The sequence below is a fragment of the Neomonachus schauinslandi genome, chromosome 4, assembly GCF_002201575.2.
Source record: "Neomonachus schauinslandi chromosome 4, ASM220157v2, whole genome shotgun sequence".
Lineage (NCBI taxonomy): Eukaryota > Metazoa > Chordata > Mammalia > Carnivora > Phocidae > Neomonachus > Neomonachus schauinslandi.
This window is the reverse complement of record NC_058406.1, coordinates 36029122-36049977: the sequence shown is the minus strand read 5'-3', so window position 1 is coordinate 36049977 and position 20856 is coordinate 36029122. Positions and strand designations below refer to the sequence as shown.

Genomic DNA, 20856 nt, shown 5'->3' with positions numbered 1-20856 from the left:
CACTAGTATGGTGGTCTTTTTCTTATGAGTAAGGTACAGATAAATGTCCTGTCTCATCATGTATTTCAGACAGACACCCTGGGGAAACAGCCTGTGAGCAGAGGATTCACTAAGGACAAGGTAGGTTTCTAATTAAAGATCTAAGTCTGAAGTCATATGGAACATCTATAACAAGAGGCTGCAAATTTGAACATACTTACTGTGGTTCTGTGATTTTGTGATTTTTTTTCCAACTATGGAGATGAAAAATATTTCTATGAATTTTTATGTCCTTGATATAACCTCTAGCATAGTGTGGGTCCTGGGGCTGCTGGAGGAAATATGAGGGAAATCCTGGTGATATGCTTTCTTTCTATAGGAAGTAGTTTTAAAAAATCAAAGCATGTTTACTCATTTAATTTGCAAATAAGGAGCCACCCCTAGTAGAATAGCAGTTAAAGGTGACAACCAGATTTTCTTTTCTTACCAGCTGCAAAATGCTGCGGTGCTCATTAGTGAGGGTAAAGCATTTAGAAAGTACTTTTAGATACTCCCCAGGAATAGCACTGTGAAAACCTGCCTGGGCTTAGGGGTTCACTTCTCTGAGCATACAGGTTTTCTTATACATGTTCTGTACTTATTGAAGATCTGCTCCACTGTCCTGACCTGTTGCTTCCCACAAGGCTTACAGATAGTTAAGCTGTTGTATTTTTCTTAATTGTGGATGTTAATTGCCTTTTATTTTCTCATTCAGACTCTCAGTTCAATCTTTAACATTGAGATGGTGAAAGACAAAACTGCAGAAGAAATAAGACAGGTAATAAATGAAAATGGGCTGGCATACTTGATGAAAACATGTGCTCTGTGAGCCAAATCTGAAAGTAGAAAGGAGCATACGTTTCTTGATACCTCTTTTTAGCCAAAATGAAAGGTGGTTACAGAAAGCAAAAGTGATCAGTTACATGAAACATAATGGCATAAGAAAGCTTGTCTTTCTTGATTTTACTCCTATATGTCTAATCAACTCACAATACCCCCTTCTGTTTCATTCCTGTTGCCCACGTCTTATTTAAAATCATCAGTACTATGTTCTGGCTTACTGTACTACCTATCTAAGTAGGTTTCCCTGCTCTCATTCCTCCCCGCTCCTCCACCTCTCATAGCCTTACCAGTTGAATCCTCTTAAAGTTCTGCTTTCATTATGAAAAAGCATAGTGTATTCGTTAAGAACACAGACTCTAGGGTGCCTGGGTGGCTCATTCGGTTGAGCGTTTGCCTTCGGCTCAGGTCATGATCCCAGGGTCCTGGGATGAGCCCCGAGTCGGGCTCCCTGCTCAGTGGGGAGCTTGCTTCTTCCTCTCCCGCTCGCCGTGCTTGTGTTCTCTCTCTGTTTCTGTCAAATAAATAAATTAAATATTTAAAAAATAAAAAAAAAGAACACGGACTCTAGAGCCAAGCCACCAGTTTTAAGTCCTAGCTCTGCCACTTACTGTGTGAATGACTTTGATAAGTTAGTTAACCTCTCTGAGCCTTAGTTTCCCTCTCTGTAAAGTGGAGATAATAATACTAATAGTAGTATTAATAGTACTTATCTCATAGTAGTAATAACAGTACTTATAGAGTTCTTTGGGGAATTAAATGAGTTCATATTTGTAAAGCACATAGAACAGTGCCTGGCACAGAGTAAGTGCTACATTTGTGTTTTTAAATAAATGAATAGAAATAAATATTATGTCAGTGACCTGCTTGCGAATGTTCAGTGACTTCCTGTATTCCTTTGCTTGCCATTCAGAGTCCTCTGTTATTATAGGACCTTCTTCTGGAAGCTTTCTGGACACCTTCCTTCAGAGCACTCATGATCTATCCCTACCTGTTTGGTCATTCCATACACCTTGATTTGCATTGCTATTTACATTTTCATGTCTGTGATTCTTTTCTCTCTAATTAGACTATAATAAGCTATTTATTGGCATTTCTTATAATTCCGTGAATTATTTTAGGTATATTGAGAAAATCAAAATAATAATAAAAGCAGTAGACTATATGTCAGGTACTGTACTTAGTGCTTCACATGCACTATTTCATTAAATTCTCATAACTACCTTGAAGTGTAGGTGCTATTATTTCCAGTTTACAACTGAGGAAACTGTAATTTCAAGAGATTAAGTAACTTAGGGTAGAGCTGGAACTCAAACCCATGTCTGTTTGACTCTGCACCCTGTTCCCTTATGGGAAGTTGTGCCAATTGCCATGAGTTTCCTTTGGGTGCTGTATCATTTGTTTCAGCAAAAGCATTTATTAAATACCTATTAAATGTCAGGTTGTATGCAAGGCATGGAAATAAATGAGAGAATCCCCTACTCTCAAGGAGTTTTAGCCTAGTAGAAGGACAGACACAGACACAGACGAGAACAGCACAAGGTTCTAACTTGTGTTAATAGAGGCTTATGCAAAGTCTCTAGGAGACCTCAAACTGTGTCTTTGGGAAGAGATGCCAATAGAAAGCAGACACCAAGCATACTCTTTAGGGGAGAGAGAAGCCAGGCCCAGGAGGCTTGATATTCATATGATGAATATCATTTAGACCTATAATTTTAGACATAAATTTGTGTTTGTTAAAATAATTTGAGTAACCAAGGTCAATTATGTTAAGAAACATCTATCTGTCTATAAATTTCAGTGTTGATTCATGAACTATCTACTAGTATAGATTAAAAAAAATAGCAGTATACGCTGTCGTTAAAATGAAAAGACCGTGTCTGACATTAAAAACAAAAAAAAAAAGGCAAAGCAGCCTTGGGCTGCATTGATAATAATTTGCCCAGGTCCTGGGAGGTAATAGTCCTTCTGTACCCTGTGTTAGTTAGATTATACTTTGATTAGTATTTTCAGTTAGGGGGCCCCCCTCCATTCTTAATGAAAATGTTGACAAAGCAGAGCATCTCTAAAGGAGGGTGGCCCTGTTCTTCAAAAGCTCACTCAGGTGTCACCTTGGCTGTGATGCCTTCCCTGCATTCTATGCCTTTGCTAATGCTGTCATTCTCTGCTTAGAATGTGTCTCTTCTATCCTACCTGTTTATCTTCCTAGCCTCCTTGTTCACCTGGCTAACTCCTGATCATTCTTCAGGATACAGTTCAAGTATCCCCTCATCTGGCACTCATTCCCTAACTTGGGTTAAGTGCCTCTTTGTTCCCCTTAGAGCACCTTGGCTCTGGTTTGCATTGTAATTCTCTTGTGCTAGGCACAAACCTATATTTCAACTAGTCCTCACAATAATCCTGTTAGGTTGATATTATTGCTATTTTACTTATGATTATATTGGTGTTATTTAGTGATTTTCAGTAATTTGCCTCAAGTAGCATGGTCAGCAAATGATTGGAGCTGGAATTTGCATCCAGGTCCACCTGACTTCAGACACTGGGTTCTGAATGACTGATGTTCTGGCTGTCTGAGAAGCCCACAGTTGGCTGAGGAATATGGGTTTTGGGAAGGAAAAGAGAAGGTATGAGAAAAGAACATGTCTGTTGCATACAGGCACGTCTTGAGAGAAATGATTCACAAGGTCATGGAATCCATTTGTCTGACAGGAATTTGTTATTAAGAGTTACAGTTTAATCATCTAGAAGAGTAGATGGTATTAAATCTTTTTTGTAATCATGTGCTAGTAATAAAAGCATTACATTGGGTTTTCTTCCTTGTTATCAAATAGCATGTTACTCTGAGCAATAAAAGCTGTCACCATTTCTTGGCACAGGTTCAAAAGATTACCCACATGTCACAGACACCCTCTCTTTTTCGTACAGATTTGGCAGCAGTATTTTGCAGCAAAAGATACAGTCTACGCAGTTATTCCTGTAAGTAGCTTGGAGGGGGAAATGGAAGTGTTATGGCATGAAGGTCAGGGCTCTAACCTTAGCAGGCAGTTACCTTTACTTTTTCTATGTTTATTGCCTCTTGAGAACTTACATTTATAACTCTGAGGGTTTTTATTATGCCCTAAGCACCAAAGATTGGAAGCTCCATATGATATATTTATGGCGCTTGTTTTCCCTCTTTCTGGTTTAGCAATGTCTCTTTTACTCAAGTCTCTGACAAGGGAGCATGTAAGTGTAAGTCATGTTGCTGAGCAATTTCCAAATGTGTTTTACTTCTTTTTGGTGTTTTCCAACCATACAGTTGGAATTTCAGACAGGGCCTCTAGCATAGGTTTCTTCCCCTTTTGTCTATAAGTGACCTATTACTGAGCTGACTTAGAGCTTCCTCCTAGGCTTTTTCTGGCATTTTCCCTTAGTAAGTGGCATTTTCTGTCTTGGAGATAGTCATTGGCCACTCTTGACCATTGAGGTTTGTGACTGGGAAGGGGTGCTGCTGGCTTCTTCTAGTTTAATGTCCTCACACTGACTTCTGCATAAGAAAGCATTTGATGTACTGGGTTATCAGCTAGTTCTTTAATTGTTCTTCTTCCCTGAAGAGAAAGCCATTTAGGTTAAGTTTACATCAAGTACTGAGTTTGCATGTGTGAGTTTAAGATTAAGGAGGAAAACTCAGAGACAGAAAAGTCAAGCCGGGTCTTTTGCTTGCCCTGAGAGTACTGCTACCCCACCTGGTACACACATCGACCCTTGCCCTTGAAGAGTTCAATGGCCAAAAGGATCTGCACCTTTTGTGATATTTTAGATCTGTAATACCGACTCATTGTTTAAACAGGCCTTCTTGGCTTTCCCTTAGACAGCCTCAGTGGCCTGAAGTCTCTGACACTTGGCAGAGTCCCTTGCAGAGTTTGGAGTATCCACTCTTCACATCTAATTCTGACATTGAGCAGCCAAACACACACCCGGTTTTTCTCTCTGTCGTAAGAGGGAGTTGTAAATGATAGAATATAAGAGATATTTTTGGTTGTATTTTAGTCCTAGAGTTCAGTCTTTGTGAATTTAAATATGATTGCAGCCTCAAGTTTTCTTGGTTTTGAATTTTATTCTTTTCTAACCTACAGAAAGAGAAGTTTGACTTGATCTGGACCCGGGCTCAGTCCTGTCCAACAGTAAGTTTCCAGTGACCAGATGAGGATTGCTTATCAGTGCTGCCAAACAAGGATGTTTTCTAACCTATCTCTTCATACTCCATACTATCTCATGTGTTATAGCGCTCTGTTTATTTAACAAAGGTGCTTATGTGTTGACTGTACTGATAAGTGAGATTTTCAGCCATAAGGAATTATGTGGGTTTGTCCCAGTAGGTGTGTCAGGCCCTTTAGCTTTCTGACATGGTGCAGCCCTTTCTGATTTGGATCTCTGTCAGTACAAGTGAACATGGGAGGCAACACCTGAACCCTTCACATTTTCACCCTCCTTTAAGTTACCGTTTTATTGCCAGTTTCTTTTCCGTTTTGGCCATGCTATTTTGCTTGTGTGTGCCTAAGGAATGATGAATTTGTTGGAGTCATGAGCTGCCAGAAGACCCAAGCGAAAGGGAATTGGTGAGGTGGACCAGCTGACTTGGTGTCAGTAATAATTTCTAATAATTTCTAGAATTTTCAAAAAGATTTTCCAAACATTGCTGAGACAAAATAAAAAGCATCTAAGTAAATGGAGAGATGGACTGTGATCATGGATTGGATGACTGGGTATTGTCATCATTTCTCCCCAAGTAGATCTCTAGAGTAAATATCATCCTAGTCAAAATCCCAGTGGGCTTTTTTTTTCCTTTAAAGAAATTGACAAGCCAATTAAAAAAAATTATTTGGATATCCAAAGGACCTAGAATAACAAAACAGGTTTGTTTTTGTTTTCAGTGGTCAGCAAAGCAAGGTTTATTGAGTGAGAGTACAAAGCTCCCAAAGAGAGGGGGCTCGAGACGGTTGCCCCAAAACAGTTCTGAAAAAAAAAAGAACAAAGTTAGAGCACTTACATTTCATGATTTCAAGGCTTATTATAAAGCTATAATAATGAAGACAATGTGATATTGGCATATAGATAGAAATATAGATCAATAGAAGAGAAGAGAGAATCCAGAAATAGACCAACATGTGTGGTCAGTTATTTGTTAGCAAAGGTGCCAAGGTAATTAAATGGGAAAAGGATAATCACTTCAGTTTGGATATCCATATGCAAAAAATGAACCTCTACTCTTACCTCACACTGTATCCAAAAATTAACTCAAAATAGATCATAGATATAAATGTAACTTCTACAAAATACAATCTTAGGTTGAATGTTAGTGATCTTGGGTTTGGCAAAGATTCCTTAAATGTATCACAAAAAACACAAACTATAAAAGAAAAAAATCAAAATCAGTAAATTAGATTTTATCAAAATTAAAATTTTCTATTTGTATTCTCATGTTTATAGCAGCATTAGTCACAATAGCCAAAAGGTGGAAGCAACCTGAGTATCCACTGATAGATGAATAAACAAAATGTGGTATATACACCCAGTGGAATATTCATCCTTAAAAAGGAAGGAAAATCTGATCTATGCTACAACATGGATGAACCTTGAAGACATTATACTAAGTGAAATAAGCCAGTCACAAAAGGACAAATACTGTATGATTCCACTTACGTATCTAGACTAGGTGTAGGTACCTAGAATAGTCAAATTCATGGACAGAAAGTAGAATGATGGCTGCCAGGGGATGGGGGAAAGGGGAATGAGTTCTCATTTAATGGGTATGGAGTTTCAGTTTGGGAAGATTAAAAAAGTTTTGGAGATGGATGATGGTGATGTTTGCACAACAGTGTGAATGTACTCAATGCCACTGAATTGTATATTTAAGAATAGTTAAAATGATAACTTTTATGTGTATTTTACCACAATAAATAAAAAATAAAATTTTCTACTTTTCAAAAGACATTGTTATGAAAATGAAAAGACAACCCACAGACTGGGAGAAGATATTTACAGGACACATATTGACACGTGACTTGTATCTAGAATATATTAAAAACTCTTACAACTTAAGAAGACAGGCAACGCAATTAAAAAATGGGCAAAAGATTCAGACAAAGTGGAATGGCAGATAAGCACCTGCAAAGATGCTCAATATTATTAGTCGTCATGCGAACTGCAAATTAAAACCACAGTGAGATACCACGAAAATGACTAGAATTAAAAAGACTGACCATACCACGTGTTGGTGAGGGTTTGGAAGAACCGGAACTCTCATACACTGCTGATACAATAATGTGAGACAGTACAGTTACCTTAGAATGACCGTTTCTTTAAAAGTTAAGCATACACCTGCCATACCACCCAGTTATTCTACTCCCTAGTTATTTTCCCAAGAATTGAAAGCATATGTTCATACCACACAAATGGTCACAGCGGCTTTATTTGTAATAACCAAATCCTAAAAGATACCTATCACTGGTATATAAAGATATTGTGGGGGAGAGGGATTGTGTGTACATATACATCTACAGTGGAATAATATTCAGCAATAGGAAGAATGAACTATTGATAGATACATGTAACAACATGGATAGATCACGAAACAATTACACTAAATGAAAGAAATCATACCCAAAAGAAGTATAGATTCTTGGGGCGCCTGGGTGGCTCAGTTGGTTAAGCGACTGCCTTCGGCTCAGGTCATGATCCTGGAGTCCCGGGATCGAGTCCCATATCGGGCTCCTTGCTCAGCAGGGGGTCTGCTTCTCCCTCTGACCCTCCCCCCTCTCATGTGCTCTCTTTCTTTCTCTCTCTCAAATAAATAAATAAAATCTTTAAAAAAAAAAAAAGAAGTATAGATTCTTTGGCTCCATTTATACAAACTTCTAGAAAATGCACCGTGACCAGGAGTGACAGAAATCAAATCAGTTACCTCTTATCTAGGCACTGAGGTTATGTCAGCTAAGAAAAATGAAATAGAGCCTGAGCGGTTGGCCATAAGGAGGTAGTTCCATGACTAACGCATACTGGACTGATTATACTTTGTTTTCTCCTGACATCAGTCTCTTCACCACTCATCCCTAATTCTAAACATCTTAAGCATAAAACTAATCATTTCTTTGTGTTTACAACCATGTTCCAGTATCAGCTTCAGATGATAGAATAGGAAGTGATTATAATAATTGGAACAAAAGTTAACTCAGCAGCATTAGAAAGTTTAGAAATTGAAAAACTCAAATGTTCATCAATAAAAGAATAGATAAATTGTGGTAAATATCTATAGTAGAATTCCATACAACAATGAAAATAAATGAATTAGAGTTGTATTTATCAACATAGATGAATCTCAAAAGTGTAACATGAAGTGAAAAAGGCAAGTTGAAAAATGGGCATATAGTTTGATTAAAGATTTAAGTTTTTAAACATGCAGCAAGTTTTTAAACGTAGTATTTCTTGTTTATGGATATGCATATGTGTGTGCGCATTTAAAGAATAAAAACCTGAAAGGGAATGACAGACACCAAATGCAAGATAAATGTTACTCTGGAATGGGATTGGAATGGGTTACAGAGAAAGCTTTAGTTGGATCTCTAATGCTTTCTTTCTTAGTTGGGTTGGAAAGTATATGAGAATTTGTTAAATTATCACTTAATGAATTTCATAATTGTAAAAACTGTTTAAAAACCAGACAGTGAAAAAATAGAGTAAATGATTAGGCACTTGGACATGGAGCAAATGATTGTATTTATTCATCTATCTCTTCATGTATTTGTTTCCCAGTTTCTCTGTGCACTACCAAGAAGGGAAGGTTATGAGTTCTTTGTAGGACAATGGACAGGTACTGAACTCCACTTCACTGCACTTATAAATATTCAGGTAGGTGGCTTGTGCTCATCCCCTAGAAGAAAGAGGCCTACTCCTGTGAGCCCTTGCTGAGGCTTGAGGACACAGAGTATCTACTAATTCTCAGCAGTATTTGCTTCAGCATTGATGAATTGTTTTGTTTTGCTTCAGCGTTGATGAATTGTTACACTTTGCATATTGGGCTAGCTTTCTAAGCCCTACTCAATACCTAGAAATTGGAAAAGACCCCAAAACATATTCTCTGACTACATTTGGTCTCTTCCATCTCTTCCCCATACCTCTATAACGTTTACTGCTTGTGTCTCACTTAACTAACATGGGTGAGTTGTGATGGTTATCTTTTTAACTCTAAGGTAGACTGCATGTCTTACTTGTATTTTATTAACAGAGTCAGCACTTTCCAAGATGCAAGATGCAGTTTCCATTCCATAGATGTTGTTTTGTTTGTTTCCTTCCTTCCTTTTTTCTTTGTTTTATTCCCAAATATTGGATTAAGACGTTGAATCCAAAGCATTTGAAGCTTTTAAAATGAAGTCAGTATTTTAAATCAGATCGTAACTGGGATTGACATTCTGTATTTGGAGGCCAAATTGCCAAAAAACAAGCCTGTGTTACAGTGGCTTTGAAGGTTGGGGTAAAGGAAATGCAAAATAGAATGAGAGTTTGCTCATGATTGTATCCTAAAATTGTGTTATGTGTTTTAAAAAAAGGGGGATTAGAAAAAAAGAAAAGAAAAAGCAGAATGAAGGGGCAGTTTTTACCTTGATTTTTTTTTTTTTTTTTTTTTTTAAACAGCGAGAGAGGGAACACGAACATGGGGAGTGGGAGAGGGAGAAGCAGGCTTCCCGCCAAGCAGGGAGCCTAATGCGGGGCTCGATCCCAGGACCCTGGGACCATGACCTGAGCCGAAGGCAGACGCTTAACGACTGAGCCACCCAGGCGCCCAGTTTTTATCTTGAATATTGGATGAATTATAAAATAACATTTATTGCTCATCCTATAATCAATATTTGACGTACTTACTATGTGCCAGGTGTTTTATATATATTATGTCATTTCATCCTCACAAAAGTCCCATGAGATAGTTACAGATATTATTTCTATTTATAGAGAAGAGCATGGGCTCAGAGAAGTTAGTCCCTAGTGTGGATGAGTGTGGTAATAGGTAGCAGATCTGGATTTGATTGATTCCAGTCTGTGAACTGAACCCTTACGCTGCTGTGTTAGAGACGATGCCAGGACTTAGAGACCTGTGAGACAAGGTCCCTGCCCTACTGAAGCTCATAGACGAGTATGGGAAGAAGATCCAGAAACATAATTATGATCAAAATGATCAGTATATTTGAAGTAAATGGGGAGAACTGAGAGGCTGAACCCTAGCACTAGGTAGGTATTAATAATTAAAAGGACTCCTGCTGAAATTTAGAGATGAAACCCAGAGATCTTTTTTGAATGTATAGTTGTTTCCTCCTACATATAAGGGCTTTAACTTTGAACCCAGCCTCTCTTCCTAGTCTGGACTGAGGTCTGATAACCACTGCCCTGTCCATTCTTCATAAAATTATGATGTTCCCGTTCTCCTTTCCCCCCTATCTCCCACCTAGATTATATTTTAGAAGGGCACATTACAAATCTGGCCCCTGTGCAAACTCTCCAGCTGTTTGCTACAGCTTAAAAGAGCTCAGTCTTCAGAGCCAGCCAAGGGGAGTAGATTTCAACTGTGAAATGCACTAGTCCATAAAAGTGGCAATTACACAGGCATATTGCTTTCTTTAGAACTTGATTTGGTAGTTGCTTGTGTCATTTTGTTTTTATATATATGGCCATGATGAAGGATTCACTGCCTACTGTAAACATTTTCTGGGAAAAAAGCCAAACCTTTTTCAATTGAAGACACAAATAACACTGTGCAAACTGTCAGTTTCACTGCGCCTTGGCACGCCTGACCATCCCCCCACCTACCAGTCCTCTGACTCACTAGCCACTCAAGGGGCTGTTAGGAGCCCGAATTTCCTCTAGACTCTATTGCTCTGAAATTGCAGCTTTGTGTGGTGGTACCTTATTGAGCCTTGATAAGTGTTTCTCCTTACAGACCCGAGGGGATGCTGCAGCCAGCCAGCTGGTTTTATATCACTACCCTGAACTTAAGGAAGAAAAGGGCATAGTGCTGATGACAGCAGAAATGGATCCCACATTTCTGGTAAGAATTAATTTTTACCTCCTGAGAGGTAAGATTCTAGAGACCTACAGGTACTTTTTTCTTAAAGTTGACAATAATTTTGTCTTGCACAAGCTCTTCCAAGTTGAAGTTAGTACAATCACTAACTCAATCACTTATTCACAATTTTGAAGTCCAAAAGCTCTGAAAACAAAGTTTTGTCATAATACATTTGGTCACAAGACCTTATCTGACTTGAACTTACTTGGTAGCTAAATCTTCATTTAAACTGATATAAGGCCACTTGTAGTCCTTATTAATCCCACTTGGTATGGAATATTCATGCATTTTACTAAGGAAATATTAATGTATTTGATCATGGGGAGTTACATTATGTACCTATTGCCTTTCTAGAATACAGTAATTCTGACTCCAAAACACACCTGGCCCTAGGGGTTTCAAGTAAGAGACTGTGGACAAACAAATGGTTTCTTAAGGGTCAGGACATGTTCAAAGTCTGGAATAGTTCTCAATCTTTTCTCTTCCCCCACACTGCTCACGTGTATTACATTCAGCGTACATAATGATTTCCCTTCCTCCTTTTCCCATTCCTTAGATAGAGCATTGACCATATGTCCATAGATAATGATGCCCACTGTGTTTGTTTTCTCTGTATATCCAGGGTCAGGAGCAGTTTTATGGTTATTATAAAGCCGGTTTGTCTAGTCCTTGCTCATTTCTGCCTCATTTATCTGGCAGGATTTAAGTTCAGGATGTCAAGATAGTGAACACTGTAGTGCTTCTTCCCCCTTAATTTCTTCATTACAATACCCACTTATTTTTGCTCTCTCTCTTAGCAGCTACTTACAGAGAAGGAAAAAGTGATGACACTCAGCTAGTATCTCACAGTAGCAGTAAGCCCCAAGTCTGGAATTGGAACTCTTCTTTCCACCATCACACTCAAATGGAAATCACCAAAAATCCAATCCAAAAGAATGGAGTTGCCATTTGTTTTAAATATGTTATTTATTTGTATGAGAGAGAGAGAGAGCATGAGCAGGGGAGAGGCAGAGGCAGAGGGAGAAGCAAGACCCCCCTAGCTGAGCAGGAAGCCTGATGTGGGGCTTGATCCCAGGACCCGGAGACCATGACCTGAGCCAAAGGCAGATGCTCAACTGACTGAGCCACTCAGGCTCCCCTGGAGTTGCCATTAATTGAGCTAGACAAGATTGCGGGAGGAATAGATTTGGGAGGAAGATCGGGAGCTCAATTTTGGACATGTTAAATCTGAGTTAGCTATTAGATACCCAAGTAGTAGGCAGTTAGATGTATGAGCCTGGAGGTCAGGGGAGAGGTCCAGGCTGGAGATACAAATATTGAGAGTTGTCAGCATACAGATTATTATTTAAAACCATGAGACTAAATAAAATCACTAAGGAAGCAAATGAAGATAAAAAGAAAAGAGGTCTAAGAACTGAGCCTGGAGACATGAGGAAGCATCACCAAAGAAGATTAAAAAGGAATAGTTAGTGAGATATGAGGAAAACTAAGATGGGAAAGTGCCCTGAAAGCTAAGATAAAATGTTTCAAGGAATTGGGAGTGCTCAACTGGCCAAGTCTCACTTGCTGGTAAGGCAAATGAGATGAAGACTGAGAATTTACTAGATGTTACAACATGGAAGTCATAGCGAGATTTTTAAGGACAGTTTCAGAGGAGTGGTAGGACAGAAACATCATTGGAGTACATTTAAAAGAGGCTGGGAAGAAAAATTGTAAGGAGTAAGCATAAACAAGTCTTCCAAGGATGTTTCTGTGAAGGGAAGGAGAGAATGGGGCACTAGCTGGAGAGGGAGAAGTGGAGACAAGAATGTGTTTTGTTTTGTTTTAAATATGAGAGAAATAACATTATATTTGTATACAGATGGAAAGATTCAGTAGAGAGGGAAATAGTGATAATGCAGGAGAAAGAGGAGAGAATTTTTGAAGTATTTTTGAGTGGTTAAGTCTGGAAATGAGGGATTGATCTTTGCCAGAAATGTAATAATAGCAGAGAAGCCAAAATATAAGGACACAAATACAGTTAAATGGAGAGAGGTGGTGGTATCTTGTAGAAATTCTCTCCAGATTGCTTAGTGAAAAGACTAAGACTTTATCTCAGTGAAAGGTCATCAGATGAGAGTGAAGATGGAAGAATAGGTGTTGGATAATTGAGTGGAAAAGAAAGAGAAAGTGTGAAATGATTTTCTAGGACAGAGTCAGCCAACCATGGCCTGTGGGCCAAATCCAATCCATTATCTGTTTTTAGAAGGCCCATGAGTTAAAAATGTGTTCTATATCCTTAAATGGTTGGAGGGGGGAGGGACGGAACTAAAGAAGAATATTATTTCATGGCCTGTGAAAAGTGTTTGAAATTCAAATTTCAGTGTCTGTAAATAAAGTTTTATTGGAACACGGCCATGCTTATTATTTACATATTATCTGTGGCTGCTTTAGGTCCACACCAGAGTTAAGTAGTTGCAACAGAGACTGTAGGGCCAGCAGAACCTAAAATATTAACTGTCTGTCCCTTTACAGAAAGTGTCGGCGTGTGGTCTAGGAAACTGGAAGAGAGAATGGCTGTGTGGGTACAGGCACAGAGAGAGGGCTGAGATTTGGGTTTAACTGGAGTTATGGTTCAGCCAAGTGATCTAATGAAGTAAGCAGGGACCAGAAAGTTAAAGGTGAGTGCAAAAGAATGATGATAATTACTGACCATGGAATGCAAGCTGGATAAAGAGGGAAGTGAAAACATAAGGAAGGTTAGAGACTGTAAGAACTGTGAGTCCTGGTGGAGTTCAAGGATTTTTGAAGTTGGGAGATAGGAAATATATGGGGTGCCTGGGTAGCTCAGTTGGTTAAGTGTCTGACTCTTGATCTCAAGGTCATGATCTCAGGGTCGTGAATTCAAGCCCCTATCATTAACTAATTAATTAATTAGGAAATAGTAATAGACCGAGCATGGCTGTTTGAAATTGAGATTTGGAGGGGATATAGTTACCAATAATGACAAGGTTTAAGATTGGCCCACAAGAAGGAGGGAGTGACACAGAGACTTTAGTTTCTGGTCTTCAGTAAAGCCCAGCATCTAACCATATTGAAAGTGGACTCTGGAGGTGACAGGAGGTCCTTCTCTGCTCTGGCATTTTTACCACCTCACTCTGGTGGTCTCAAACTGCTACACACGCCACATCAACGTGAAAATTTGCTTCCTGGCCTTATAATACTGGACAACATACCAAACAACATAGATTTGCCTTGTAGAAATCAATTTGGCTCTGAGCTTCTTATGTAGTACAGAACTAGAGATGTTAGAATTTATTGTAGGGGTACACGATTCAGAGATGGGAAACGTAGAAATGTAATATATGATCCCTTGCTACTCATGCATGAATTTGCACTTTGGCATAGTACTTCCAAATACAGTAAAGCAAATGAATAGAAATATACAGAAACTAGAGGTTTCTTCTGAACTAATAGCCTTAATGCTGAAATTGAGGAGAATGTTTGAAAACCTCATTTGGTTCCACCTCTCTGTCAGTAGATGCTTTCATCGGAATGCAGCCAGGGCTCGGATGGAGTGCTAGGATGCTCATGCAGGGGATGTTCCCTGGCCCAGAAAGAGGAAGAAGAGAGGTCCTAGAGATGACACCTGGGCTGAATCTCAAAGATGAGCAGGAGTTTAGCCAGATAAACAAAGGGGGGAGGGGAAGAGGAATGTTCCAAATAGAGGGAACAGCATAAGTACATGTTAGGACACATAAAATGACTTGAGGTATTATAAACAGTTTGGTATCATTAATATATTAAAAAGGTTTGGTGGGTTGTGTTTAGAGGTTTGGCTTTATCCTGAGGACATGAAAGTGTCATGAAAGGGTTTTGAACAGGGAGTAACATGTAGAGTGTTAGACTTCAATGCTATTAATCTCAATTATTTGCTTCCTAAATATTTTTTAGTTCTGTCCCAATCAGTGTGATCATTTAAAAGACAGTTGCAGTAGTGTGAGCAAGAGATAGTGAAGACGTGAAGTAGAATAGTGAGGATGGTGGAGAGAGAATGACCCCAGAAATATATAGGGAGTAAAATGGGCAGGACTTGGTAGGGTGATAGTATCTATGAAGACTGAAAGAAAGGGAGGAATCAGGTTTGTTCGTATACCTTCTTATTGAGCAACATAGGAATTAATATGTTTATCTTCTCAGGTCCTCGAAAAGTAGGAGACTACTGCTTCATGGTGAGAACTAAGGCAGTGGGGAGAGGGCTTTCCATAACCCTCCATGAGAGATAAATACACATGTCTCCTTACCCACCATACTAGTGGTCTTAAACTAGTGGTCAGAAACCTTTATCAAAACAAAATCTTATTTTTTTTAAGATTTATTTATTTATTTGAGAGAGAACAAGAAAGCCGGGGGGTGGGGGGAGCGGCGCAGAGGGAGAGGGAAAGAGTCTACTGACGCGGGGCTTGAGATCATGACCTGAGCCAAAATCAAGAGTCAGACATTTAACCAACTGAGCCACCCAGGCGCCCCCAGACAAGATCTTATTATGTGAAACCTCTGATACAACAGCTAAAACAGAGGTGAAGGGACCTGAGGCACCTCCACAGAGCCTCTAGAACTCTGCAGTGTGAACAGCACTGTTCTAGAATGAATACAGCCGGAACTACCCCTACCTCCACTATCCTGAGCCTCAAGTTAAAGTCAGTTATCAGAGGTCCGGGACTACAGTTCATGGGCCCAGGAAGTAGTGGTATCTACCTCCAAGAATGGCAGTGTGCTTGCTTTAGAAACAGTTTACTCTTGAGGCATGTTTGAGTATAGGAAAGGTAAAATTGATGAATTAGGGTTATCAACCTTGATCAGTCTTAATTATCTTGCCCCACCAGGAACAGTATCAGGATGAAGTAGAGGGAGTACCAGTCTAGGAGTCCAGAGGTTTGCCACTTGCTAGCCGTATGACCTTGGGCCCATCCCTGAACCTCATCTCCTTTGGTTTCCTGGCCTAGTAAATGAAAACTGGGTGATCTCTGAGGCCCCTTCTAGCTCTGAAATTCTATTAATTTGAAATAGCCAGCGTTTTGGAAAAAGGCTTTTGATTGAAAATCCAGTCTCAGAGATTAGTCCCTGCCTATGAGAAATGACCTGAAAGCCCTATGGGAGGGAGTGGAGGTAAAGGAGCCTATGGTATTTATAAATCCATTTTCATCATTCTGTAGCTAGACATAGCACACTTTTGATAGTTTTAGTGGGAATTTTCCAGTATTTTGGGGGGTTGGGTTTGGTCATACGAACACCGTGATGATGAATAAGTGCCTCTGGCCAGCTAGGATGAGTGAGATGTATAGGAAGCAAAAGTAATAGTAGTTGGAGGACATTGCTTTATAAGGTTTTGAGAGTAGAGTATAGCTGTGTCCTGACCCCACCTCTGTTACACAGTGTGCACCATTTCTCTGCCACTGAGCTTTATAAAGAAAGAAGGTGGACCCTCTGCTTCCCTGGAGCTTTGCTGGCAGAGTAGTTAGAGGGAGCTGCATAGCAGATTACTGCTAAACTTAGTGGCTTAAAACACACACACACACACACACACACCATTTATTACCTCCCAGTTTCTATGGGTCAGGAATTCAGGAGCAGCATAGCTGGGTGGCTCTGGCATAGAGTCTCTCATGAAGTTGCTGCCAAGATGTTGGCTCAGGCCATAGTCATCTGAAGAAGGTTGATTGGGCTCAAGGATCTACTTCCAAGCCCACTCAGATGGCTGTCAGCAAGAAGCCTCATTTCCTTGCCACATAAGCTTCTTCGTCGGGCTACTTGAATGTCCTCATGACTTTGGCAGCTGACTTTCCCCAGAGCAAGTAATTCAAGAGAGAGAGCAGGACACAAGCTGCGGTGTCTAATGTGACTTCGTAGCAGAGGGCATTCTTGCATCGTTTCACCATGGTCCATTTGGAAGAAGGAAGTCAGTAAGTACAGCCTACACTCAGGAAAGGGAAACTAGGCTCCCTCAAAGAGAGAAGGGTCATAGAATTGGGGGACCTACTATAGAACTACACAGCTGGCTTTGGCACTACTTTTCTGACTGAGGTGGTATCAGGAACAGGTTTTACTCAAGAGTATGTCTCGTTAGTTAAGAACTCAGTAGTGACTCGCAAACTGGTTCTAGAAGCTGAGTAACTATTGCTCTTCCCCAACCCCCTTGAAGATATACTTAATAGTTATTAAGGAACTGAATGAAGAGGGACATTTCAAACATATGTGTTACTTTATTCAGCAAATATGGGCTAGATATGACCATGTGTAGGGATGTAAAGCAAACATATACTTTGAGGAATTCATACAAGGGAAGATGGACAAAAAAGCAAAAGAGAAAAGGACAGATACAATGTAGTATGACACATACTATGGTAGAGGTCAGCGTGGAGTAATTTGGGTGCATAGACAAGGGGCACCTTACCAAGACTTGGATGTCAGGGAGTCAGAGAAGCTTTCTGAAAACAGTGACTCCTGGGTAAGGCCCCTCCACTTGCCACAGAGTTTTATGGCCCTGTGCAGGGAATGACCTCACTATTCTTTTTACCTTACAGAATGTTGCTGAGGCACAGTGCATTGCCAACCAAGTTCAGCTCTTCTATGCCACTGACCGGAAGGAGACCTATGGGTTAGTGGAGACCTTTAACTTCAGACCAAATGAGTTCAAATATATGTCTGTCATCGCTGAATTGGAGCAAAGTGGACTTGGAGCAGAACTGAAATGTGCCCAGAACCAGGATAAGACTTAGAGCTGTGAGGGTTGGCTTAGAGTCTGCTTAGCTCTGGGGTAGTTTTCTACAGCCCACCTGCCCCTTGAACTTTTGGGAGCTTAGGAGCTATAAGGAGCAGTCTCTAATGGGTTGTCCTGTGTGCTTATTGCAAGAAGTAATCGTGGAGGTGAGCCCTATTACTTGACATTCAGGAACAGAGGTACCCAAACATTCTGATAATTATCTCCCAGCATACTTAAGCTTTCCTTTTAAAGTGTTTGAGGTCATAACCAGAGAGAGCTAAGGATCCACAGGATGGCGACTTGACTTTACACAGTGTAATAGTGCTGTGTATCTCCTTTTGACCACACAGCTCCCAGATGATTAGTTCTTCATATTTATAAACTTGTGACAGGATAGTAAGCTTGAAGACCTGTAGTTAGATGTGGGCTTTGCATACTCTTCCTATGTGCCCCTTGGCTGGCCAAAGGTATAGCGCAAATATCCTGTTTAGACTCTAGAACGACCAGATATTGGCATCAGGATTCAGACTTCATCTAGATGTCCCCAGAGTTGCCTCTAGTGTAGCTGGTTTGCAGGGTCAGTAGACTTGGGGTTCAGTGAAGCACACAAGTATGGTGCCGACGTACTTTTAAACCACGGTTTGTTACACCTGCCCCCTAACTCTGCCTGTTAGAAGCCGTGTATATGGAGAGGGCGAATCAGTGCAGTGTAAGTAAATCACCACTTTCGTAAGGAGAGGGTCCATCCTGATTGGCATGTTTTGTTTTATTTTGTTTTTTTTTTTTAACAACTCTAAGCCATGCCAGTACTATATGAAAAAGTAGGTGGAAGCAAATGTTCCCGAACTGGGTATGGGGGAAATGTAGCAATAAAATAAAGTCTGGCTTACAGTCTTTTTACACTGAGCAGTGAAATCTAACCTGTGTGCTGCCCTTGGTGTCAGGGCAAATCTCATCTTTGGACTCAGCATTTGCTTGAAACGCCAAAAATAAGAAAGGCGTTCTCCGGCCCTGGAAGCTCACATTTGGTGTGTAGTGTCACTGCTGTGGCTCCAAGCTCAGTGCTAGAAGAGGGCAGTGGTTACACGCCAGCCTTCTGAATCTGAGGTCCCAGGGCGCCCGGTAGTGTTGTGGACCCCCTTTACTATGCCTTTCCTTTTCTTGATCTGGTGTGCTCCGCTTTGCTACCCCTGCCTGAGGCCTGCTCGTGTGACACTGAGTTGGTAAGTGGGAAGGAAACCGGTAGTTGCAGTTGGTGTGTTTGTGTATTTTCTTTATTACGGAAGTTTGTTTATAGGTTGGACCTGTCCCCAAGCTCTTTAGATGGGATTGGACTTCGTGTTATTTTCTGGGCTGTGTCTGTTCTGTCGTACTTCTGAGTCTGTGTGTAGAAAGAGATAGTGTTTGTTAAACCTGGAATTGCTGCTAGCCTTTCACAGTTTCTCTAAAGGTTGAGCTGTTTCCTAATGCAAATTCTGGACCTGCCTCTGGTTCTGACAGTTCCTTTTTTGAGAAACTTGAGTCTGGATGTTTTGAGTCCCAGGAATCTTTGACATCAGGTGGAGTTGCCTCCGTGGGTATCCGGTTATGTTTGCTTTTCCCTTCAGATGGACCCAGTTCTTGGCCATTGTACATTTTCATAATGCCTCCACCAGAGGGTGAAAAGATGATGGGAGAAGAAATAAGAATTGGCTGCTCGTTCCTCCCAGCTTTGCCCTAAATCCCCACTTGCTGGAAGGGGATGTATACATGGACAGTTACATTGGACACGATCAAAATGCCATCTGGCTATTCTTTATATTTACCTGGTACGATCTGGCAAAGAACCAAAAGAAAATTTTAAGTCCGTAAATTTGTACCCAGGTGCAACATGGTGTTATAGAAAGTGGACAGGCTTTAGAGTTAAATGAATCTGGGTTCAGATGTCAGTGTTGGGATTCATTAGCTCTATGCTGTTGAACAAATTACTTAAACCCTCTGATTCTATTTCTCTGTAAAATGTGGATGATAATAATAATAATATCTACCTCATAGGATTATTGTGAGAATTAAATAGGCTTATACATAGACTATGGTAGAGCTTAATAAATGTCAACACCCTTCCTCTTTTCTAATTCCCCTCTTCTCTTTAAAGACCAACACAAATTACCATTTCAGACATGCAGATCATTCTTCATTGCGGTATAAAAAGTAAACCTTATCTCAGAAGTTCTCAAACCTTAAGTTGCAATAGAATTACCTAGAGCACTTTAAAATGCAGATTCTCAGGTCCCCCAACCCTGCTGGATCATAATCTTCGCAGGAAGTGCTGGGAGTCTGCATTTAATATGTGCTCCAAATGATTTGGATATAGGTCATTAATCAGTTACACTTTGAGAACCATTGCCTAATCTGTTCTTCACAAAAAAACACCCATCAGTGAGATCTTTCTTTCCTGTGGACATTAAACTTAGGATTGGTTCCTTTGCTCTTGCCCCCTATAGTGGTCTCCCTTTGCATACTTTACAGTGTAAGTATGTATGTATGTATCTTTTTTCCCCACTAGACTGTGAGCTCCTTGAGGGCCAGGGTTTATCTCTATTCCCAGTGCCAAGGACATGGCCTGGAACATAGAAGATACTCAGTTGTTTGTTGAATAAATAAATGACATGGATGATTTTAGCCAAAACATTATCTTGTTATGTATATGTACCTGTAATCAAATACTCTGAATTAAGAGACTCTCTCAACATGCATAGATTGGAACTTACTAAGTAGTAATATTTGCAAGCCAAGATGCCAAGCTTATACACCATCTCTGTATCCCACCAATCCTCTGGTATGACCTTGGCGGGCTGTGGGCTCCGGGCAATTCAGCAGTCCCTCACAGAGCACTTACTCCAACCGCCATGTTAGGTGTGCCGACACAGGAAGATGAGGAGGATGATCCCTGCTCTCCAGGTCTGTTCTGGCCACTGTCCATGTCTCTCTTCCCTCGGGCCTCACATCTAGCACCTCGTCGTAGTTTGCCTTGTCCTGTTCTCAGGATGTTTATGCTGCTACTTCTTTCCTCAAACAGTTTGGAAGCAGGAACTACGTGTTCTGGGTTTCTTTGCAGTCTCCACAATACCGATGTCTTGTTCAGTCTTGGAGAAGAGGTATAAACGCCCACCCCAGTCATTTG

The 20856-nt window shown here is 40.3% G+C and overlaps 1 protein-coding gene across 2 annotated transcripts in view; it reads left to right on the top strand.

Moving 5' to 3' along the window:
- Positions 1-20357, top strand: part of ATPAF1 (ATP synthase mitochondrial F1 complex assembly factor 1) — a 28606-nt gene extending 8249 nt beyond the window's left edge. The window contains exons 3-9 of one of the 2 annotated variants that reach the window (XM_021683878.1): positions 70-120; positions 734-796; positions 3784-3834; positions 4974-5021; positions 8650-8745; positions 10826-10933; positions 17515-20357. In XM_021683878.1, coding sequence (XP_021539553.1) covers positions 70-120; positions 734-796; positions 3784-3834; positions 4974-5021; positions 8650-8745; positions 10826-10933; positions 17515-17709 — 612 coding nt within the window. In that variant the 3' untranslated portion in view covers positions 17710-20357. The remainder of the gene's footprint in view (positions 1-69; positions 121-733; positions 797-3783; positions 3835-4973; positions 5022-8649; positions 8746-10825; positions 10934-17514) is intronic. The other variant, XM_044914023.1, reaches the window with a different exon arrangement.
- Positions 20358-20856: the final 499 nt, after the last annotated feature.